The 23,261-nt window shown below is 41.8% G+C and overlaps 1 protein-coding gene across 6 annotated transcripts in view; it reads right to left on the bottom strand.

Moving 5' to 3' along the window:
• Nucleotides 1-2,487: 2,487 nt before the first annotated feature.
• The window catches only part of TTLL11 (tubulin tyrosine ligase like 11), a 102,797-nt gene continuing 82,023 nt past the window's right edge, over nucleotides 2,488-23,261 (bottom strand). For 5 of the 6 annotated variants that reach the window (XM_064171639.1, XM_064171640.1, XM_064171641.1 and 2 more), the window contains 3 exons: nucleotides 11,159-11,416; nucleotides 8,158-8,264; nucleotides 2,488-4,573 (listed from right to left, as the gene is read on the bottom strand). In XM_064171639.1, coding sequence (XP_064027709.1) covers nucleotides 4,284-4,573; nucleotides 8,158-8,264; nucleotides 11,159-11,416 — 655 coding nt within the window. In that variant the 3' untranslated portion in view covers nucleotides 2,488-4,283. The other variant, XM_064171643.1, reaches the window with a different exon arrangement.

Raw genomic sequence — 23,261 nt, 5'->3', positions numbered from 1 at the left:
AGCAAATGGCCGCCCTAGGCGGGAAATGGCCGCCTCAGGCGGGAAATGGCCGCCACAAAGGTTCTGCAAGCACAGGGGCTGCGGCAGGCACACGGAGCCAGGCCCTGCTCCCCATGTGGCCATGCCAGGCAGGTATGGCCACAGAGATGCCCTGTGTGAGGGTGCTCCAGAAAGCCCCTGGCAGCTCTATCAGCTAGAGCTGGCCCCGACTGAGCAGTAAGCCATCGGACCTCTCTGCTCTGCAGAGCCAAGAGGCAGCCTGCATGCTGGCCACCACCATGTCCACAGCTGTGGGCCTGCGAGGAGCAAGACAGGCAGGCTGGAAGAGCAAGGCCCACCCACCAAAGCCACAGAGAGCAATCCCCTTGCAACGCACAGAGCGAAGCTGGAATCCATGCACAGCACAGCAACGGCTGATGCACAGCAACACCTCGAAGAGACCTTCAAAACAGAGACACCCTGCAGGGATGCTTGTGCAGAAACACAGGAGCTGAACACAGGGCTGGGCCAAACTGGCCACATCAGTTTGTTAGGCAAGCTGAGAAGCAAACCCACGGGAACAGAGAAGCAGCACAACAGCAAACACCTTTGAGGGAAGGAGGTAATGTAGCAGCAGGCTGCCACAGTCCTCCTGGTATCCTCTGAGAAGAATAGACAGAGAAGAGCTGCTAAAACCCCACCACCTCTCACAGCCTGCATCTCTTGCCAGGAAGGTACCTCAGGATTAACAGATCGTTGGCGCAGGCTAACAACACAGAGCTTTGATGGTGACGATCAAAGACAGCCTTGCTCTAGCAAGCAAGTGCAGAGGCACAGGCCAGGCAGGCCCCAGTTTGAAGCTGCTCCTCCCGCGGCCCCCACGTCCAGCAGCGCAGGAGGGGTAAGCCTCTCGCACTCCTGAAATCAGCACAGTGGCTCACAGCCTCTTCCAACTAAAGCACCCAGAGCACAGACATATGCACTACGCTATTGACTGACCTGCAGTGGAAGGATCTCCTCTCCAGCAGAAGGGTTTCCAAGCTGCCATCAGCACTCGGGAAGAACACTGACCTCCTGGTGAAGGGCTGAACCCAAGACTAACGTGACCAGAGGGATAAAGCTGGTAAATAGGAGCCACCTGCACAGTGTGGGGGTGGAAGCTCCAGCTGAGAATAATAATTCTGAAGGAGGTGGAACAGGTGTTCACAGCTGAGCATTAGCTGTGTAATTACCTCAGTATCTCCCCTTCCAGCTATGTTTCAGAAGAAAGTAGCTACAAGTATGTGGCAAGTGACTTGCTTAGTGCATGTTAAATGTTCCCAAAAGACATGGTTGTAATGGGGTGAGTTGGACGTGAAGTGTCAAGGCCTCAACCAGATCTAGCAGGAGAGAGTTTTAGGGTGACTTAACCTGCAGAGAAAGAACCCAAAACTTCACAAGGAGTCACCAAGCTTGGGCTATATGCAAACCTGCAAGGAAGAGGGACACATGGCTTGAAATTCTCAACTGGCTCCTCTCATATCTTCCTTAGCTGTTGAAGTGTTTTATTCTGATTGGCACTCGTTAAGGAGTACCAGAGCAGTGTGTTTGGTAAGGAGAAAGATGTCACTGGTGTGCAATGTTCATCATCTGTGTGTGATAATGGAATGGAGCTGTGTTATCCTCTGAAAAGTACATGCAGAAAAGTACTACTGAAAACCCAACACCCACCACCTCTCACGCCCTGCATCTCAGCATTAACAGATTATCAGTACATTAGCATTTATGCTCTGGATAAAGTGTCTCTGGTCATTTCTCTGTGGGCAGAGGCAGGTAAGTTAAAGGCAATGTGAAATTGCTTTGGTTGCTAAATAATATGCAGAGGAAATTGCATTAGATGGCAGAGAAAAGTGACTTTGTCATTAAGTCTCTAAAGTACACTCCTGGCTTAGCTCCCTCCTCCCCCTGAGAATTATATTGCATTTGATTTTCCAATTACATAAATAAATGAACACTGGATTACTAGAGGCAGATAATTTGAGTATTTTGACTTTTCTACAAGGGACCCTTCATTTTTGAAGTGGGAGATAAACAGGGCCTACTGCATCCACCTGTGTGTGCACAGGTTAGAGAAATCTGAATTAGATTCAGGGAACAGGAAGATCTCCAAACCAGAGAGAGATCTTACCACTGTTCATCCTATACAATAGTTAACTTATCCCACTGCTATCAGGGTGACTTACACAATAGCCAAGCCTGGGTATTTCAGGCTATAGATTGCACTGCTTGAAAGCTGTAAGGAAAGGCAGTTGCAGTTGTAGCATTTCGAATCCAGCTCTGGTGTAAGTCTCTCCTTCCAGGACATCAATCACGAGATGAGAGAAACTGTAAGCTATTTTCTGGTAACACACTGCCGATCACAAGACAAATGTCAGATGTCACAAAACGAGAAGTAACCATTTTTCAACCTGTGTATGTCTTCAAATATGTTACAATGAAAGTGTGAAAAAAATGACCCTTTCAGCTTCATTTGTTCTGACAGATGCCAGACCTTGGAGTCTGCCATTTTATCTTCATCCTGCAATAATCTTTATGAAACTTAAACAAGGCTGAGGGCAGTGGCATTAGTCTGCAATTGTCCTCTTATGTACAATACATAACATTTCAAATAGCCCAGTGATTGAACTGAAAAAGATCATCACTGCTACTTACTGGTATTACAGAAAAAAAGAGAAGAGAAAGGATGCCCACCTCTGGTATTGACACATGCCAGGGGTGGGTTTCTGGCAGGCTCTGCTTGGTTCTGCATTGTATTGCTGTGCTGCTGGCTGCCACTTAGGCAAAGGCATGCTGCTGGAAATCCAACTCAAGAAACTGACTGAACTTTTCCTGAAGCAAAAACTCACTCAATGCTGTGTGTGCAGTTAGTCCAGGACACTACATGGGTGGACTATCTCCACACTGACAGTGCTTCCAAGGTCACAGCTCTGATACACCAGTCTCTGGGGCATTCTGATGTGGAACTCAGGGAATTTTCTCCAATCCAAAGTAAAAAGTCCAAGTGCAGCAAATCTCACATCACTGACATGTTTGACAGTATGAAGAAGAACATAAGCAGACTCATTAACATTAAATAATAGAACAAAGGAGGAAAAATCCAACTTGGCTGTACACATACATTACTGTAATAAAATATGAGAGCAAAAAGAATTTGACTGAACAGCCCTGAAGTTCCAAGTCATTCCTGTCCTTCCAGCCATGCTGTGTTTAGCCCCTTCCCCCCAAAAGTGTGTGATTATGGAAGTCAGGCTTCATTTCTTGAAAAATAAGAGCACTCTGTACAACTCCAGCAGTACAGCTCATCATTCCTGACAAAAATATCCTGTTAAATAATATAGATCTAACTTGTACAGTGTTACACTGTTATTTAAGGAGGGGACAAAAAGAACAATATGTGAACACAAAAGGGAGAAAACAAGCAAACCCAGAATGGAATTAGTTTAGCCCAAAGTCAGCAAGAGGATTGTTTTTACTGAAATTTAACTCATTTCTTTACACTGTACAGCATTTTGCAGAAGCAGTGCTTAGTACCTGAAGACAAACCCACCAAATCTGACTTCCTGAAGTGAATTTTTCCTGTGAATAAGTATGAGCTTAGTGGTTCTCTGGATGCAAAAGGATAAACAGCTTTAGTCTTTCTCTAAAAAATTAACAGTACTTGTCATGGCAAAGACATGTACAAAGAAGTAGAAGCCAAAATGTGATTTCAGTGTTTTAAGACTTTAAGAAGTACATAGACAATGACCAAATCTATACTGATTCCAGCATGTACAGTCCAAGCCACCCAAAAATGGTCAAAGCCTGACATAATCCCAAGTTTCAGTCTTCTGGAGTCCACAGCTGGTATGACAGTCTGCAGCTCCTTACTTGGTTTCCATGATACATTCAGTGCATATAAAACAACATAATTCCCTTGATTTGAGAGTGCTTCTTGATCAGCACAACCAATCTCAGAATGCTGGTTATCATCCCACTGTATTTTGGTCCTGGTCTTCATAGGTGGCTTTCTATCCACTCGGGATGTAAGCAGAGTTTGTCACAAGAGGTGAACTGCAGGTCCAACACAGAGTAAAAAAAAGCCATTGCCAGGATCATTACCAGAGAATGGGAACGTGCAGGAGACTTTCAGAAGAGCACAAATGAAAAAAAGCTGAAATAAATAACTGGGAGTTTCAGAGGAAGGGATTCAAGAGTCTGTCTCTCCTCCCGCAGCACACCTACACCCAGGGAAGGATGCTCAGGTCTGTCCTGGTGAGTTAGCACCATTAATAGCGATGACTTCTGTAATCTGCTAATTTACTGGCTGTGGCTGTGCGATTCAGGAGAGGTGCATGTGCAGCTGGTGTGAGGGGAAGTCCATCTGCCTGACAAGGAACTACTGCCCTTCGGTGCTCCATGATCCCACGGCCACAAACCAGGCGCTTCTCATCCAGGGCTGCCAGGTGATACTCGCAAAAATCAATCAGCGATGCCACTTGCTTGTGAAGTGGGAGAGACTTGAACTTTTTCTGAGCCAGGCAGAAGAAAGCTTCCACAAAGGCTTGCAAACACATTCCTGCAAGGAAAAGGTGCTTAGAGGAGATTCACAGCACAGTGTTCTCTAGAGAACTACATTTTCGAGGCATAAAGCTCTCTCTTAGTTCGTTGGGCAGCAAGGCCAAATGTGCATGTGCTGAGTTGGGACACACGCACCCATGTTAGTCAGCATCTTTTAATTCCAACAGCAGCCATCTAGATCACTCACCAAGGAAAGAAATTATCAAAGACCAAAAGATAAGGTTTTATTTGCTTGTAATACACAGGAACTCCTTTAGTGTCTCAGTACAGGGCAAGCCCGGGCTGGGTGATACTCTCTGTCACTGAGGCTAGTTCTGGTTTTGCAGACATCAGCCTGACCAGCAGCCCAGCATTCAGAGGCAAACTGGTACAGCAACTGTAAAATATTGTACCATTAAATTGATGGAATATCAGTCTTGATTTCTGCTGCCTCAAATATCAAATTGAAACCAAATCAGACACACAGTAACACACTGAGCTTCAAGGAAAACAATCGACCTGGAGAGAAAAACAAGTTTATATCAGCGCCTGAATTGGGTCACTTAAACCTTATATTTTTAGAGATGGACCTACAACACAAGTTCAAATGTAGAACCTCTGAAACACTATGTCATTTCAGTCCGTGGCTCTGTAAAGGTAACCTCATTACCAAGCATCACCTTCTAGCAGAAGTCAGTTTATCTGAAGTGTTACTTTCCTTCTGCACTAGGTATGAACCCTGAGCCTTCACTTTGAAAGTGAAGAGGCCATTTTTTCCCCACCAAATCCAGTAACTCCACAATTGTAGTCTTTAGTAACTTTACAACTGTAGACTTGATAATCTTAAAGGTCTCTTCCAACCAAAACAATTCTACAATCCTACTCTATTCTACGAACGAAAAAACAGCTGCAGTGTGTATGTGCAGTGCCAAAAACGTTCTCTGCTATAATAAAAGCAGTCCCCTGAACAAAAGTCCCCTGCAGAAACCACACACTGCAGCACAGACTCTTCAGGTATTGTTTGATAACACCTTACTAATAACACATTATCACAGCCAACAGAAAAGAGGGGCTGCATATTAACACTAATTATTGTATTTAAAACTAATTATTCTATTTAAAACCTTGCATTAATCCCTACTTTAATTCTTAATTAAGAAGCCAGGCCACAATTGGTTTTGCAGAATGCCAGCAACAAGGAACAGCCATAGCTGCTTTGTGCTTTACCTGGCTCTCTCAGTTTGAATATATACTTAAGAAGATTATTTTGGGATGAGATATTGAAAGGTCTGGGGTTTTTAACTTTATTGATGCTGCAGGAAAGGCACCTTTTCAAAACATTACAATTACATTCCCAAGTATAATTTCACTCAACTAGGGCTGCAGCTGGGTCGCTTAGGATCTTGGCTGTAAAGTAGCTTGCAAAGGAATTGTTGAGTTATCTGAAAGCAGCAGCTGCCAGCTCAGTAAATTATTTTATCAGTCATGGTGAGCTGCAGGCAGGGAAAGCACCTTTGGTGGCATACACACTTCCTCCCCCATAAGTGACACTCATGTGAAGCATTTAATGAAAAAAAAAAAGAGTTAGAAGCTGCTGGTTTACAACAGCAGCAGCAGTGGCTTGTGCTGGTTACTGCTGGAAGTGGGCCAACGCAAAACGCTCAGCAATGGTTGAATGTGTTGTGTTTTAACAGCCAGAAAACATCTGGTTCACTGAGGCTGTCAACACATCTCTTCAGTTCTGAAAACCTGAAGATTCACTTGCACTTCTATTATTTCCTCTAGTGATACCCTATCAGCTAACCACACAAATGACTTAACACCCACACTGAAATGCTAAATGCAAATACTCGAGCTTTACCTCGCTGTGAATCGAAGGTGACTCTGACTTACCTAAAGTCCTACAGAAGTTTATGCATAATAAACCACACTATCTCCTCTGCACTACACCTTCATTTTCTCCCTCTTAATCTTAGGTCTGGATTTATTCTTTCCATTAGCCATGCGAACAGCCTATTTTACTTATTCTCCTTTCACCTTATCTGACTTCATAAACAGACTCTACAGGATATTATTTGCTATCTATGGTTCAAGCAAGACAAAATAATGCTTATTTTATACAAATATCAGCTCCATTAACATTTCTGAAGCATGTTCAAAGATTCAAAAAAAGGTTAGACAAAACTAATTCTACTGCTGTCATACCTGGCTACACTCTCAGGTTATTGTGTGCATCGCTGATGTTTGATGTTGATGCAGGAGGGCGGTATGGATGCTTTTTAGAGGAGTGCAAAACCAAAACTGTTCATCTCCTTGTAGATGTTTGATTCTTTTGCTATTTTAGCCTTTATAAAAACGTTGTAGGAGTACACAAATTAATGTCCATGTTCAGTTTCTCATAGAAAACTATATTTGGAACCAATATCTGGGAAGATGCTCACTTGCAGCTCTGCAACCAGCATGCAGGTTTATACCAGCGGCATCAAGGTGGATTTCTTTATCCCACAATTTCAATGGGATCTTAATTATCCTCCTCAACGGCCACAAGGAGCAGCAGCATAAACCCTTTCAGAATCTTCCAGCTGCTGTTTCTCTGCTCAAAAGCTGCTGCCAGAAATGTCTGAGTTTTTTGTTGAGCTGGGAATATTAGCACAATGGAAATTGTTCAACAAAAGCTATGGAAAAGTTGCCAAATTTATGGACTTGATTCCATGCAGTAATTTAATAGCAAATTTAGAAATTAAGTTATACCTTAAATGGTGTAACTTTGGCCATTAATAGAACAAGAAAATGATCCCTGAACTCTCCTGTTTGATGGATTACTGATGCAGATCTAAAAAGGTGGCCAAAGCAGACGGGGAGGCAATTCACTACTGAAAGCTAGGTTGGCTGTTTGACCTAGCTCTATACAAATGGAAAATGTACAGCAAGGGCTGTCTGTAGCAAAAACTGCAAAACCCACTGCTACCTGTCCTTAGTAGAAGTCAATTTGATGGCTGAATACTGTGCAAATTCGTGCTGCAATTTATGCCCTTCCCTCACTCCTCACAAAGACAATGAAAATGGAAAAAGAGAGTGGGAGTGAAGAGGGACTCTCTGGGAGATGAAAAGTAATACAGGATTGGGGATTTTTTTTGTCCCCTAAGTAACCTTTTGGGGGAATACGAATCAAAAAGAGATGTTAAGCATATTTATTTATAGCTCATGTATAACTTTTTGGTGGGCTAGGTTTTGCTGGACCATGTAAGCTGCTCTAACATGGACATACCTTCTTACTCTGTAGTTAAATTCAATGCTCCACTGGGAATGGTTTCCAATGCTTCTCTGCATGCAGCCACCAGTCTAATGCAAAATTAGACTGTAAGGTTAACATGAGGCTTGCAGAAGACTTGTTCCAATAAACAGAATGAAAACTAAGAGTGATCTATTCTGTAGATATAGGGAAATTGTCAGAGAACTAACCTGAAGCACTTGCTGCAAACTGAATGTCTCAGCTGTGCATACCTTCCCTTTTTTTTAATAGAATGGGGTGTGCTTGAGCTACCAAAGTTGCAAAAGAAAAAAAACCAGCTTCTATAGTCTGCAAATAGCAAACAGTGTTACCTGATTCTTTGTGGTCAATTGCCATGCTGTTCCACCTTCTTGTGATATCAATGTATAAGATATCTACGGAAGCCATGGAAAAATTGCTGTTACTCAGTTTGCAGTTTCTGTTAAAAACAGACAAAACAAGGAAGAGAGTCTGATTACATTCAAAGTCAGAAAAAATTATGTAAGGGCAGCTGAAAGAACACTGGGAGAAACATCTACTAATGTCATATGTACACAGCCACTGTAAGATGTTTGGTCTAAGAAAACACTTACAGCAGGTAGCAAACAAACCAGTGTTCAGCAATTCTCAGCTCTGAAATGGTAAAGGCCTTGAATTTTCCATGTGCAGAACATCTGCTGCATGTACCCAGCTCTGCCGGCTGTTCACATCACGTTGGCATTGCTTCTGCCAGCAGTGGCTCTGGGCAGGAGAAACGGCCCAAATAGAGGCATGCCCCTAAATCCAATTTGCATGTGCAAGCTCATGGCAATCTGCAGCCACAAAAAGGCAGCAGGTCAGACTGCAGATGAACAGGTTTAGCTGGGATTTTCAACAAAGCAGGGAAACAAAACAAACCAACAGACCAACCCCTGACTATTTTAATTAAAAATATAGCTTGACCATTATACCCAGCTTTCTCCCAGGCTATTGCTACTGCTCCTTCTGAGGCTGTAACAGAATGGAATTAATTGGTACACTATGAAACCCAACAGAAATCTGCACAGACTATCTCCATGAGGCAGAGCTTGCACAGAGAAATGCTCTTTTATTTACTGACTGATCCTGTTTGAAAAGGGTTGGAGGAAAGCTTTCAGGCACAGAATTACTTCTTCACGTCTGAACACTGAACAGATTTACCCTCTGAGTTACAGAACACTGCCTGGAAATCAGCAGCATCTCTGGAAGCATCTCGGGCATTTGGTGATTAGCACATGTAGGAGATGTGACACTTGTGTGGCCTGAGCCTGCAGCATCGCACTTGATCGATATGTGAGAATTAGCCATCAGTCCAGGATTCCCAGATGTCTGGCAGCTTGGCTGGAACTAGTGCCTGTGCCAAAGAGCTGGCCCAAACTTCTAGCCAGAAGAGGAAAAAAGCAAATAAAACAAACCTAGATAACTGAAAGGAATCTTACTCTTTAGTAGCCTAATCAGAGCTCCCTTGAAACAAAGAGTTGAGGTTTGGCCTAGATAGTCCCCCAGAAATCTAAGGCAGCATCCAAACAAGAGGCACAGTCATGTTCTGCATTCCTCTTTAGGTTACTTTTCAGAATGAATAAACTATTGAAGAGGGATAGATTTTGATTAGCTAAAATTTGAGGGGACAGTCTCTCCGACCACTTCTCCACCAACAGCCACATTTGAGCATTTTACTCCTGAAAAGTAACACTGCACACATCTTAGACACAGGATCCCGTTTCTGAAATGAGCAGTAATGACAGCATTTCAGCAAAGGGCCATGTAGTTGCCATAGATCCTCTGGGGAAAAAAAAAAAGCAATAACCAAACCAAAATGTTTGCCACTATTAAAAAGTTCAATTTAAGATGCATTAGGAGATTGCAAACTCTATTTCACTGAGCTATGGCAATTTATTTTGATATTCTTAAAAGAAAATCTTGCTTTATTCTGTGTTCCTCTGACTAGTGCCAAATTAAGGCTGGACTAGACAATAGAAAATGCAGAACTGGAAACAATCCTGTACTGCTCTGTGGATAAAGCAGATGCCTTCAGTCATTTTCTGCATATTGTAATTTGTATAAATCAAATTGTTTAGATTCATTCCTGAATGCTAAATGCATCTGCATAGAAACAGGATCTGTACTTTAAGAGTACATCTGCTGCTTATTCCTTTTGTCATTGTCAATGAAAGACGGGAAATGAGACATTTGTACCATGACTAAACCAGATACATCCATAAAAAAAACCACAATGAAAAAAACCCTCACAAATGAAAAGTATGGAAAAAAATAAATTGAGTTCCTTGCCATCACAAGTTGCAATTTCACAATGCAAATCCTCAGTGCACAACACATCAGCAGCTGGCATTTGGAAAGCCTTCCCCATGGCCTGGGGTGGATGGCTGTGCCCCACAGCCAGCGGAATCAGGTCGAGTCAGTCGGTTTCAGTTGTCACTTTCTCACAATGGCATTTCTAAGATTTACTAGGAACATGGCACGTTGAGTAAGACTGCAAATAGTATCTCCCAAAATGTCACTGACCTGTTGTAGTATAAAGACCTAGGTTCCTACTAGACTCAGTTTCATAGGTAAGGGTATTTTGGGAACTTGGAATGATAAAAATATGCAGTGGTTCAGTGTAACTCATAGGGGAAGGTTTCTTTAGAAGGCATTACTAAACCTACAAGCTGAAAAGTGCATCACTGTTAAGGGCTGATTTTCACTGAATCACAGAAAAACAGAATGTTAGGGGCTGGAAGGGACTCCCAGAGATCACTGAGTCCAATCCTCCTGACAAAGCAGGATCATCTGAGCCAGACCACACAGGAATGCATCCAGCTAGGTTTTGAAAGTCTCCAGGGAAGAAGGCTCCCCAACGCCTCTGGGCAGCCTGCTTCAGTGCTCTGTCATATTCACCGGAAAGAAGTTTCTCCTCCTGTTGAGGTGGAACCTTCTGTGTTCTAGCTTGTACCCACTGTTCCCTGTCCTGTCACTGGGCACCACCCAGAAGAGACTGACATCTTTATCCTGACACCCACCCCTCAGGTATTTATAGACACTGGTTAAGATTCCCTCCCAGCCTTCTCTTCTCCAGACTCAACAGTCTTCCTTCATAGCAGAGATGTTCCAGTCCTTTGATCATCCTTGTATCTCCCCATCAGACTCTCTCTAGCAGATCCTGGTCTCTCTTGAACCGGGGAGCCCAAAACTGCACACAGTATTCCACGGAACACTTCTACTCCACAGAACTCAAGGTAAACACAGGGACAGCAGTGTTTCCAAGCTGCTGACTAAGCTTTAAGCAACTTGGAAAGAAATCTTCACCTCACTGACCTGATAAACGTCCGGAAACCTGTTGGCCCCAACTTCGTCGTCCCTTTCACACCAAGGAATCGGATGAAGAGTGCAGCCATTCTGTCCACCAGTCGCAGGTAGTTAAACTGCTTGGCATACTTGGGAAACACTTGTTTGAGACACAGGGAGGGGAGACCAGCCTCTGGGCTTCTGCCAGCATCGTTCTCTGCTCGGTTGGCTGGACAGGTGTCCGACAGCTCTTCGTTTGCTTCTGACACATGCTGCAAAGTCTGACACCTGCAGCACATAAGATAATGGTATCATAAGTTAATCTTATTCTTGCAAGACGCAATATGCTGTCTTTCTGAGGGTGCATTTTATTTAAAAGCCATGATTTTCTCATGTAGATCCACTGTGATGCTAGAGAATATCTATATTCCTTTCAGAAGGTCTTTACAGTCCCACAAAAAGTGAGAGGATGATTTCTTCCCCATCGATGAGGAAATACCAGACAGTAACTGTTTGCTGATGTTATCAGTACTGAACAAAGAGAGGTAAACCAAGTTTCATGGAATATTTAAAGGGAAATGCTTGGAGATTTAAATTACCTAATGATATCTGAACTTATTTTCCAATAGTAATGAAGCAGCTTTTATCTTCCCTGTAAGTAAGGCACAAAAAGTACAGCAAGACAAATCTGCAAAGAACTTCTAATAATATATTCTAAAGCATCAGAGTTCACAATAAATGCATACTGGCACAACTCAGAAGACAATTTCTGGGCAATCCCATTACTTTTTCTTCAAATCCTCTGTGCACACTGTCAAAACACATTATTTCATCTTCATTGTTGTTGCCAAATTCCCTGAATAAAGCTGATCGAGATAACGATGTTCCAAAACAAATGCTACATGTTTATTCAGCATGGCAGATTTGTATTTTTCCTTTCTCTGTTTGACATATCTAGATAAAAATTAAAGACTGCTATTCTCCTAAATTCAGAAAGTCTGATAGCTGATAGTAATTATTTGGCACCCACTAAGCATATACAGGTTTTCATTTTCTTTCCAGTTGTTTTTCTAAGTACCTATCATCAAAAGTAATTTACACTAGGTGCTAAAAAAAAAAAATAGTGCTTTTACTACATTGATCTTTTGTGTTCCTGAGCAAATTTAGTGCCCTTCAGAAAGTTCTGTTCCAGCTTAGGATAACAATCAACATGCTTATTATTCACCCACAGCACTGTAAAAGTTATTAAGTCAAATCTACAGTAAATCTGTACCTTCCGACTTGGATTGCAAAAGGCAGCAATTTCCTTAGCCCTCTTGCAGCCATCCTGCAGTCATTCATCCATAATGAATCTGTACTCTCTTTTCTACTAAATTTCCCTGAAAGACATTAATCTATTGCCACACTGTGTCTCCTTTTACTATAGAATGCTTCAAAGTTATACTTTTAACTTCTAGTAAGAGGTATGCATGGCAAAGGGCTCTTACAGGTTGAGAAAAGTAATAATCATCAAACCCCACTTTTCTCTAGGACAAATGAAATAGCAGTATCCCATTGCTAAAGACATTTTTGGGGCCAGTTTTACAACCCTGCTTGAATCTGGGCTCTGGATTCATTCACACCTCCAGATGTTACCTTCAAATGGCAGCAGCTGCCCAAACTACAACCACAGAAGCAACTGCTCAGTGCAGGCTGGAAGCCCCTCCCTGCACCAAATGCCAGCTCTAGGTTAGTTTAGACGAACTCTGAACATTCACAGACACTGCAACAATTCTTTGTTCAGCCTCTTCAGGTGTTTAAACACTTGTACCTGCCAAGCCAGTGCTGCCTGGATGTGCCTGTCATGCTGTGACCACAAATCATCTCTACTTCTAAGACCACTACTGTTAGAAAACTGTAACAATGGTACCTCTTTTGTACCCACACCTGGATTCACTGATGTTGAACATCTATAAATGTGATCACGTCTGAGGTACAAAAACTTTACAAAACCTTTAAAAGAGATCTTTGAGGACGTTTCTCTTAGGTCTTGATAGCAAAGCAGAAAAATAATAGTGTTATTCTTGCCATTGCTTAGGTAAAGCTTTAAGTAAGATTGCTATTTCTGTTCTCTTCAAGTGAGACTGGGGTGGTTTCACTACCATCATGGAATCACAGAATTGCTTATGTTGGAAGGGACTTTAGGGATTATCTACTACAACCTCCTTACCATGGGAGGGACACCTCTCGACTAGACTCAGCTGCTCAAGATCTCATCCAACACGGCCCTGAACAGCTCCAAGGAGGGCACTTCCACAACCTCTCTGGGTAACCCATTCCAGAGTCTCACCACTATCGTACTGAAGAACTTCTTCCCAAGATCTACTCTAAACCAACTCTCCCTCAGCTGCAAACCATTCCCCCTTCTCCTGTCTCTAGACACCCTTATGAAAAGTCCCACTGCAGCCTTTCTGCAGGTTCCCTTCAGGTACTGGAAGGCTGCTGGAAGGTCTCCCCAGAGTCTCCTCTCATTGAGTACCCTCTGGCCGCCAGAAGAGCGAGTGTGCACAGCCAAGAAACAAGAAGCATGTAGGCTTCTATTTTTAATCTTTAATAGTCTCTTCATTAATTTAAAAATGCCAACCTTCAGCCAGTTGAACCAGACCTGGACCAAATGTGAGTGAGCCCTTGTACTCAGTAGGAGAGAAGGTTGTGTGGCTCCTAACACAACTCTCATTTTAATGACGCCTGGAAGCCTCCAACCCTTTCTCATTCTAAATCCGAGAGTGGTTTGGATTGTACATTATTCATTCACCATTAATGTTGTCAGTTAAAAAATATCAAGCTTTACTTTAAAAGATGCATGCAGAGCTGAGGAAATTTCATTACATTTCATTTTTTTTACAGAGGAACTGTTAAAGGGATCAGCTTCAGAGGAATTAATTATAGCTCCAGTGCTCTTCTGGTGCCTGTGCTGAGGCTGGAGTGGTGTCCATCCACTTTGTATCACTGAGACAGAGGTCTGCCTTGTGGAACAACAGCTCTCAGCACAGTCACCATCTGAAAGTCTGCATTTCCTCCACAAACCCCTACCTCTCTCCTGCTGAAGTCATTGGAACTTCTGAGGAAGTACACTAGTGTGAAAGTGGCTTTTTTTTGGCCTTTCATTTTTCAATCCCCATCCTCATGAGAAATGGGAAATGCTCATGAAAAGAACACCCAGATCAGTGGCAGACAAACACTCTGGACACATTTATTACAGGGAGTCACAGGAAAAAATGTCTCCCTGATTGAGGGGGAATGGACACAGCCAAATGATTAAACAAGTCTATGTTTGGTTTGCATTAGGGACATAGAAAATGGTGTTTGCAGGGGAAAAAAAAAACTGTATTGTGGTCAAAGAAATAATGTTGTTGAGTGTAATAAAGCAGAGGCTCTAAATTACCACCTGGAATTTCCTCCTTCTCCTCCCTTCTACAGAAAAAGGCCTAAAGCTGCCTTTGAGGTGATGGATAAAAATTCAAAAGCTTCCCATTTAAAAAAAACTCAAAAGCTTCCCATTTTAAACTTTTACTGAAATAGCTCTTAAAAACCACAGTTCATGTCAGAAAAGCATTTTTAAAATAAATCCAGGTGGCTTTTTTGCATGCTACTGCATGTCCCATTCCTTTCAACTTCAATATTTTATAGACTTTCCAAATGTATAAATCCGAACAAGAAAACTTAATTCTAATCCTTATTGCCAAATCTTGTACCTCCATTAAGTAGAAAAAAGAAAAAAAAAAGAGAGAGAATATACTTCTTAATTTGCCTTTTTAAGTTATTGCTTTTTGAAGTTTAAATTTGTTTTCATTTCTTTGCTTCTCCCCCAGTTATTTTTTTGTTCTTAGGTTTCCTTTTCTTTCTGGAAAAGAATCTCATGCACCAGGGGCTGGGGGCTGAGCTGCTGGAGAACAGCTCTGGGAAAAAGGACCTGGTAGACAGAAGGACGATCATGAGCCAGCAAAGTGCCCCTGTGGCCAAGAAGGCCAATGGCATCCTGAGATATATTAAAAAGGGTGTGGTGAGCAGGTTGAGAGAGGTTCTCTTCCCCCTGAGAGAGTCTCTGTCCTGGTGATGGTGCATCTGGAATATTGTGTCCAGTTCCAGGCATCCCAGTTCAAGACGGACCTCAGAGAACTGCTGGAAAGAGTCCAGTGCAGAGCCACAGAGACGCTGAAGACAATGGAACATCTCCCTGCTGAGGAGAGGCTGAGGGAGCTGGGGCTCTTCAGCTTGGAAAAGAGGACACCGAGGGGTGACCTCGTTTGAATTTATACAGACGTGCAGGACAGCGTTGGGAGGATGGAGCCAGGCTCTGTTCAGTGATAGGACAAGGGGCAATGGGTGCAAACTGGAGCAGGAAGTTCCACGGGAACATAAGGAAGAAAATTTTTCACTGTGAGGGTGACAGAGCCCTAAAACAGGCTGGCCAGAGAGGCTGTGGAGTCTCCTTCTCTGGAGACATTCAAACCCCACCTGGATGCATTCATGTATGGCCTACTCTAGGTGATCTTGCTCTGGCAGGGGAGTTGGACTGGATGATCTTTTGAGATCCATTCCAATCCCTCACATTCTATGATTCTAATGCACCAGATTTTAATTAATTTGCTAATCTAATGTACTTGATGCTTTTAATACAACCAAGACTTTCCGGAGCAAACCTGCACAAGCGTTTGTCCAGTAAATCTGAACTGATGCATAGACTTTGCTCTTCTGCAGGCTCAACTTAACTGCAAGCACTTATACTAACTATAAGCAGAGCATAATTCTGCACTGCTACCACAGACAGTACTTCAATAAAACTTTATTTTCTGAAGATCTACCCAAGACACTTGTATGCACCCAATCTCAACTCAGTCTCAACACAGCTAATTAAGAAAAACTGCCTCTCTGGGTGTATTACAGCCAGGCTTGGGGTCTATAAAAATGGAAGTTTACCATGATCTGCACAGTTTTGCAAGCAAACAGAGCACAACAGATTCTTTTGCCCTAGCACTAGATAAATTACACTCACTTGCAATGCACTGTTGCCTTTTCTGCTGTGTTTCGCTGCCATCTGCCATCACCACACCATAAGGGTGAGCCTGATGACATAACTCCCCAAGGCTCAGGAGACCATGGGCTGCTGCAAGCACTGCCAGTAAAGCTCCCAAGAACAGAAATACAGTTTCAGCAGTAATGGCAATACTAGGAGGATTTTCACCTCCATTTCTACCATAAACCAATCAATTAGAAAGTACAGAATCACACATTCTTGTAGTGCTAGTTGGCTCATCCAGTTCTTTCTCACTCCAGGTCACTTCAAGAAACATCTTATATATCCCTGAGGTTCAGGGCTTCACCTCAGAAGAAGGTATATCACACAGGGCTATCAACCTTGGCCCTGGTCTGCATGAAAACCTTGCAAAGTGCCTGTGAACCCTGCAACAGACTGTAGAGATGGGATCAGAAAGCACAAAATGCTGCAGCAAATCTCCAGGAAGAGAACTGTGCACATGTTCCCTCCACTAGCCCCCTTCTCTCGGGATTTCCAACAGGGGAGGGGAGGAGAAGAAAGCTGAACCCACACTTTAAAGCTGCTCCTTAGAATTAATTGTTTTGACTGACACAGCTGAGTCAGGCTAAATGAATGAAAGGTCAAACATAAGGTAATGCTTCTGTTGCCATACAGAATAAAAGCAAAGCTCAATTTACATACTAATGTCTGACCTCAATACATTAATTTCTCTTATTCTGTAGCTCATGACAGATCTCTTTTTAGAAATGATCAACTGTGGGGAAAATACTAACTGCATCTTTAAAAAAAGGAATTTCAATTTTAATAAAGCTTATGGAAATGACATCTAAGGCTACTTATCTTTTATACATGATTACTAATTTATTAATGTTTCCTCCATCTATGTTTTATCCCTTTCATTCCGACTGGCCTTAATCTTTATGCAAATACAAGTTGCTAAGGGACAAACAAATTTGCAACTGCTAATTAAAGGCTTCAAAATTTGCAGCATTTGTATACTTGTATATAAAATTTAGCTGTCAAGTTTGGAGTAAAACTGGGCAAGAATTGCAATATTAATATTTCTAAGAATGCTCACTTGATATATTTAAGATTTAGGGCATTGCTAGAAGTATAAATTAAGCAATTTTGGTATCAGCCAACAACTGCTTACATAATAAAAGAAAATATTATGTTCTGGATTCTGAAGCTGTAATTATTCCCTCAGCTGAGCCTCTATTCTCAAAGCAAGACTCTGTTAACATAGTTAAAAGCAGAGACTATTTTGCATGACAAATCTATCTAGCCACCCATTTATCACCACAGTGTATGGACCTCCCAAGAAACAGACAGGTGATTGTTACTGGAGTGTGCAGGTATGAAACACATTTGTGTGCTCATTCAAAGAAACACTTCATTTAGGAAGCAGTAAGTCAAAGCCAGAGCAGTGTCTCTGCCTTATCAAGCATTCATGGATTTTCCTTTATGAACTAATCCCATTACTCTTGCTAACTCAGACTTCCAGCACTCATAGTAAGCAGCAGCAAGGAGTCTCCTAGTCTGACTGCATGTTGTGTGAACAGTCAGCATCTTTTGTTTTATACAGGCCACTTGTGAGTTTCAGCTGAAGAAGCTGAATATTTATCTCCTCTTCACCCTCTGGCAAAGTAAAAAGCGTGGACAGCACAACCATTTCCTCCTTTCAAAAGAAGAGTTAAGTTGCACAAAAATAAAAGTATTAAAAGAATATTAAACCTCTCCAAGTAAGAGATTATTGAAGTTATGTTAGTAGCTATTGCTCTCACATATAGTTTATTCAACACTTCAAGAACACTTTGAGGCAGCCAAATCAACCATGATAAAAAGTCCACACTTTAAAGAGCAGAATCAATCACATTAAAAATCAGGCTTGATAATCAGCATGTTTTTGGCAGACAACTAAGCTCACATCATACAAAATACATTCTGAAAATGCAGCAGCTGTTCTGCCTCCTGGAAGCACAAAGTAATGAAAGCTGTTAGAGTTTCTATCTCTCCAAGAAAAAAAAGAAACCATATCTTGGTTAAACAATTAGTTAAATCATCTCACTTAGACTTTAAACTTACCATGGGCATGATCATATCTAACTCTGCACCTTCAAAGCCTAATGCTGCATGCATAGATTTTAACCTTACCATAAGCATGACCATGTCTAACTTTGCCTGCACCTCTGAGGCCTACCACTACGTTCAGCCTGGAAGGATGAAAGAAATGGAGCTTGACAAGTTTGTTTCTAAGAGTTGGCAAACACATCTTAGGTGAACCCAAGGATAAATTTAAAATGTACCTCACAAGCTTACTTTTTGCTTAACTAAACTAAAATAATTCATCAGATTCTTGAAAAAGTTCAATCAAAGCCCTGCAGTTCATCATCAACAATCACAGCAGCTCACACTCACAGCATCTGCTAGCTCAGGCTTTCCATTTTCTGTCCCACGAGTGCTATTTGTTTACACAGACCATGCTCGGTAGGCTTCACAGACATCAGTCCCCTCTCTGGGAAGGATGGTTCACTGCCTCTTTAGATTGGGTGGATTTATTATAAAAATAAACACTTCTCATTAAAGGTTAAATAGCTTTTGGAAGAAAATGGAAGACTCTGAAAGTTTGCTGCCTTCACACGTTGTTAATGAGTGCTTCCAAGAGGTGGATTCTGACTTGTTTCACACCCAGGACACAAAGAAATGGATGAGAATGCTGCTGACATTTCCATGTCCTATAGAGAGAAGACTAAAGCATCCACCTCACTCTCAACACCTGAGACAAGCCAATGTGCTGTCCCACACATTTTGTCTAAGAAAAAATATGCTGTTAAGGCTTCACCAGTGCTACTCCAAGTGTTCATTAGTTATACTGTGGTTCAATCTAGTTTTATTACACTCTTACCTTACCAGGTGATGCCAGGAATCAATACAGCAGCATACCAGAGAGAAGAAACATCCTTTAGAGATACAAAGCACATACTGTACAGCTGGAATGAACTTCCAGCTGGATGCAACAGCTGCACTTGAGCTCTGTTTGCATTTCTGTAACACTTCCTAATACATAGGTTTAACCATTAAAGAAATGCATTTAAAGAGTCTCAGGTGCAATGTGCTGGGGGAAAAAAAGGTTACTTCCAAATTATTAATTGAGATTCTTTATTTCCAGCTTCATTTTGTAATGAATAATAACAATATCAATCTGCATTTGAGAATAGTAACAGTATCAGTCTGCATTAGCCAAAGATTAATTATTTTAATGTAAAAGAAGCACTTAATGCTTATGCTGTTACCTATCATCTATTTGAGTGCTACAGAAAATATGGCATTACTATAATGAAATAATGGCTAAGCAATGCCAAATCTGCATCAAAAGACTTTGTTCCACTGTAGCAAAAAATTATTGTAGGACGAAGATCATTAAATATGGTCCCAAACATCACAATTTTTTTTGCAAAGGTAGCTTTTATTATTCCTAGCAGATGTATTTATGTTCAGCATTCACTTTTAATATAGTTAAACGTCTCATTATTTGTCCACCTTCCTTTGTTTCTTTAGAAAAGCATGCCTTAAAAATAGTAATGCAGGAAACTGCAAAGGCAAACCAGCTGTAAAGCCTGATAATATATTGAAACCAACGTTAAATCAGACCACCAAGTGTCTTACAGTAGAAGAGGGGGAAAAAAAGCAATGTAAACCCCATGGCATTTCTTCCCACGTGGAAATGATTCTTAGAAAGCAGGCATGATTATGCCAGGGTAGGAAAGGAGCTTAACTCTGCCATCCAATGGAGTAGAAAGCAGCAGTGCAATTGCATTTTATCAGCAGCAATCCTCCTATTAAAGCAGGTGAATTCTACATACGCCGAGTAACACTCCTGACGATTACACTGCTATTAAGTCCTGTGGCTTTAGGCTTTGGCTCTGTGGCAATTGAGTGCCAGGCAGTTTTATTGCTTGCTAAGTTTTTTTCCAGAGACTAGAGACCAATTATTACTTAAAAATAAGCCAATCACCGCTCCTGCTAAAAGATGAGTAGCAGCAGAAGTTCAATTATAGAGAACATCACTGCCCCCAATACATTAATTTCTGTCACTCTGTCACTGTTAAAATTTACAGCAGATATAATCTCTTTGAAGGGGGATCAAGTCATAGAAAGTAGGAGCCTAGTCTAAAATAGAATTTTAATTTTAATGAAAGCTTCAGGGAATGATGTTTATGCTGCTTATCTTTCATACCTGGTGATTAAGTTAATTTATACTTAATGGAAGAGGATATTTCTAATCCCTAGACAGGCTCAACATCTGTCTGTGACTATGTTTTCAGAAGCCTTAAGCTGCTTGTGATTGATGTAATAAACCCAGGATCCTGCAGAACTGACACCTGAAGGATATCTGTAAGAGGGAAAATGTTATTTTTCTGCTCAATGACTGTGCACAAGTCAAGACAAAATCTCAAGCACTTAATTTTGCTGTCCCTTGAAAACCTGCTCTGCCCTCTCTTGCCATTGTTGTGTGACTATAAACAGGGGAATAAGCAAACAGTGCTCAGATATGGCTTGATCCAATCTTCATACGTTACGTTGGGATCTGAGAACACATGACTTTCTGATGGCCTGGAGCTGGGGCAAATAATACAACTCCTGCAAAAACCTGAGAAATAATCTACATTTCCCCTTCGCTTATGATACCATGTCTATGTAAGACCAAATGCTAGTAAAATAAATGCTTGCATTTACAGTACCATTACAACTGAGGGGGGAAAGGGGGGAAAGGGGGGAAAGGGGGGGAAAGGGGGGAAAGGGGGGGAAAGGGGGGAAAGGGGGGAAAGGGGGGAAAGGGGGGAAAGGGGGGAAAGGGGGGAAAGGGGGGGGGAAAGGGGGGGGAAAGGGGGGGGAAAGAAAGTACTGAAAAATAAGTATCTTGCCAGGAAAAAGAGACTATGAAAATATTCTTTTGGACTGAAAAGAATATGATAGCCTCACTCAAACAGTATTGTCTCATTTTTACATATTTAAAAATACCTTTCAAATGATGGAAAAAGAACATCTTCCATTAAAATTCCAACTAATGCTACAATTCTGTTGATTTTTTTCAGTGGTTGTGCCAAATCATGAATCCAAGTCAGTGCAACCTGCTGGCTGGGACACACTTTGTAGTCATTAGACCACGGAATTGCTTGGATTGGAAGGGGTCTTTAAAGGTCATCTAGCCCAGCTCCCCTGCAGTCAGCAGGGACATCTTCAGCTACAGCAGGTTGCTCAGAGCCCCCAACAACCTGCCCTGGAATGATTTCAGGGATGGGGCACCTACCACCTCTCTGATGAATCTGTGGCAGTGTCTTAACCACCCTCAGTGTAAAAATCTTCTTCTGTCTAGTTTAAATCTCCTTCTTTTAGTTTAAAGGCCCCTTTAAGTACTTGAAGGCTGCAATAAGGTCTCCCTAATTGCAGCCTTCCTGTCAATTACTGCAGTCCAGCAGCAGCAAAGGATGGAATGTATTTTGTTCAAACTAAGTACCAAACTTAGAAACTTGGGCTTTCATCTTACAGTACAGAGAATTAATGGTTCGCATCAAATAAAAACACACAAATGAACTGTTATTTCTTATAATGACACAGGGTAATTAGATGATTAAATCTGCTCTATAATTTACAGCTGCACCAAGGCTGACCACTATTTGCTATGAGTTTTCCCATCCTTTACTGTGACATCTAAATACATCACAAATAAATAATTCTTAAGAAGGAATGTGCATGCAAGAGCTTTCCAGTGGTACTCGGGGATATAATCCATGCCTATGCACTCATTTATTCCATTTTACTCTTACCTTAATAAAACACCACTGTGTGACCCAGGAGCCCTACTCCACAGAAATGGTTTGAGTTTTTTATTAGTGAGGTGAGGCACCTTAGCATGCCCTTGGCTGATCGATTTGTTACAACATCATCTTGGTTGCAGGAAATCTTATTTTTCTAAATCAATTTCTTCGTGGGCTGTGCCATTGCTGAGAGAACATCAAATACATACTGCGACCCAGCAGCCACATGCAGAACTTACAGAGATATAACTGGAAACAAAGACAAAGCATTCAGGGCTCACTTCACAGATTCCATGCAATCAAAACTATCACAGCTGGTCGTAGTTTTAGCTTACGCTTAACAGACAGATTGTAAAGCTGGCAAGGAGACTGGTGCGAAAGAAGAGAGTTTTATACCTTGCACAAGGCTCTGGACAGGCATGCTGTATAAAGACACAACTAAAGCTGGCAAGGAGACTGCTACAAAAGAAGAGAATTTTATACCTTACACAAGGCTCTGGACAGGCATGCTGTAAAAATACACAACTAAAGAGGGCAAGGAGACTGGTGCAAAAGAAGACTACAGAGTGCATACCTGACCATTTATACTGACAGCAAACACTTGCACACTTATTTTATGAAAATTACCTGCTGTGATATACTAGCAGAAGGATTACAAAAAATGAGAATTTTTCAATCTGAGTTTATGCTAAATGTAAATCACATTAAATAAGTTCACAATGCAGACCAACTGGGAAATTTAATTTGAAAGCAGAGTTGTTTCTGTGCAGCACAAACATACATTCAAGAAGGTAAAGGGGAAATAATTTCCAATTACATCACAGAATCACAGGAGTTGAGAGGGACCTCATGCAACCCCCCCCACCCTGCCAGAGCAGGTTCACCTAGAGCAGGATGCACAGGACTGCATCAGGGTGGGTTTTGAACGACTCCAGAGATCTCCATCAGGTAACGGACAAATATCCTTACATTTAGACAAAGCAATTAAGCTAATGTTCTGAGAATGTAAAATTTATTTGTGAGTTATTTAACTAGAGGATAATAATGAAAACTGTGACATATACAAAAGCCATGAAAAAAGCACTATGCTGAAGAGTGCGGCTGAAGCACTGCTCCCGCAGGGAGTCAAGTTCCCACCCAAAACCTAGATTATGTTAGCAAGCTACAGGGCAAGTGGAGGTGAAGATCATCGTGCTGATAGCAGGAACTCAGCTCAAGTGACTAGCATACATTGAAGTGCCAGGAAAAAGCCAATTTGCACTCAAGCCTAACTACT

Source organism: Pogoniulus pusillus, chromosome 35 (assembly GCF_015220805.1).
Source record: "Pogoniulus pusillus isolate bPogPus1 chromosome 35, bPogPus1.pri, whole genome shotgun sequence".
In the NCBI taxonomy this organism is placed as follows: Eukaryota; Metazoa; Chordata; class Aves; order Piciformes; family Lybiidae; genus Pogoniulus; species Pogoniulus pusillus.
Note: the sequence above shows the minus strand (reverse complement) of the source record. Positions and strands in the feature narration are given on the sequence as shown.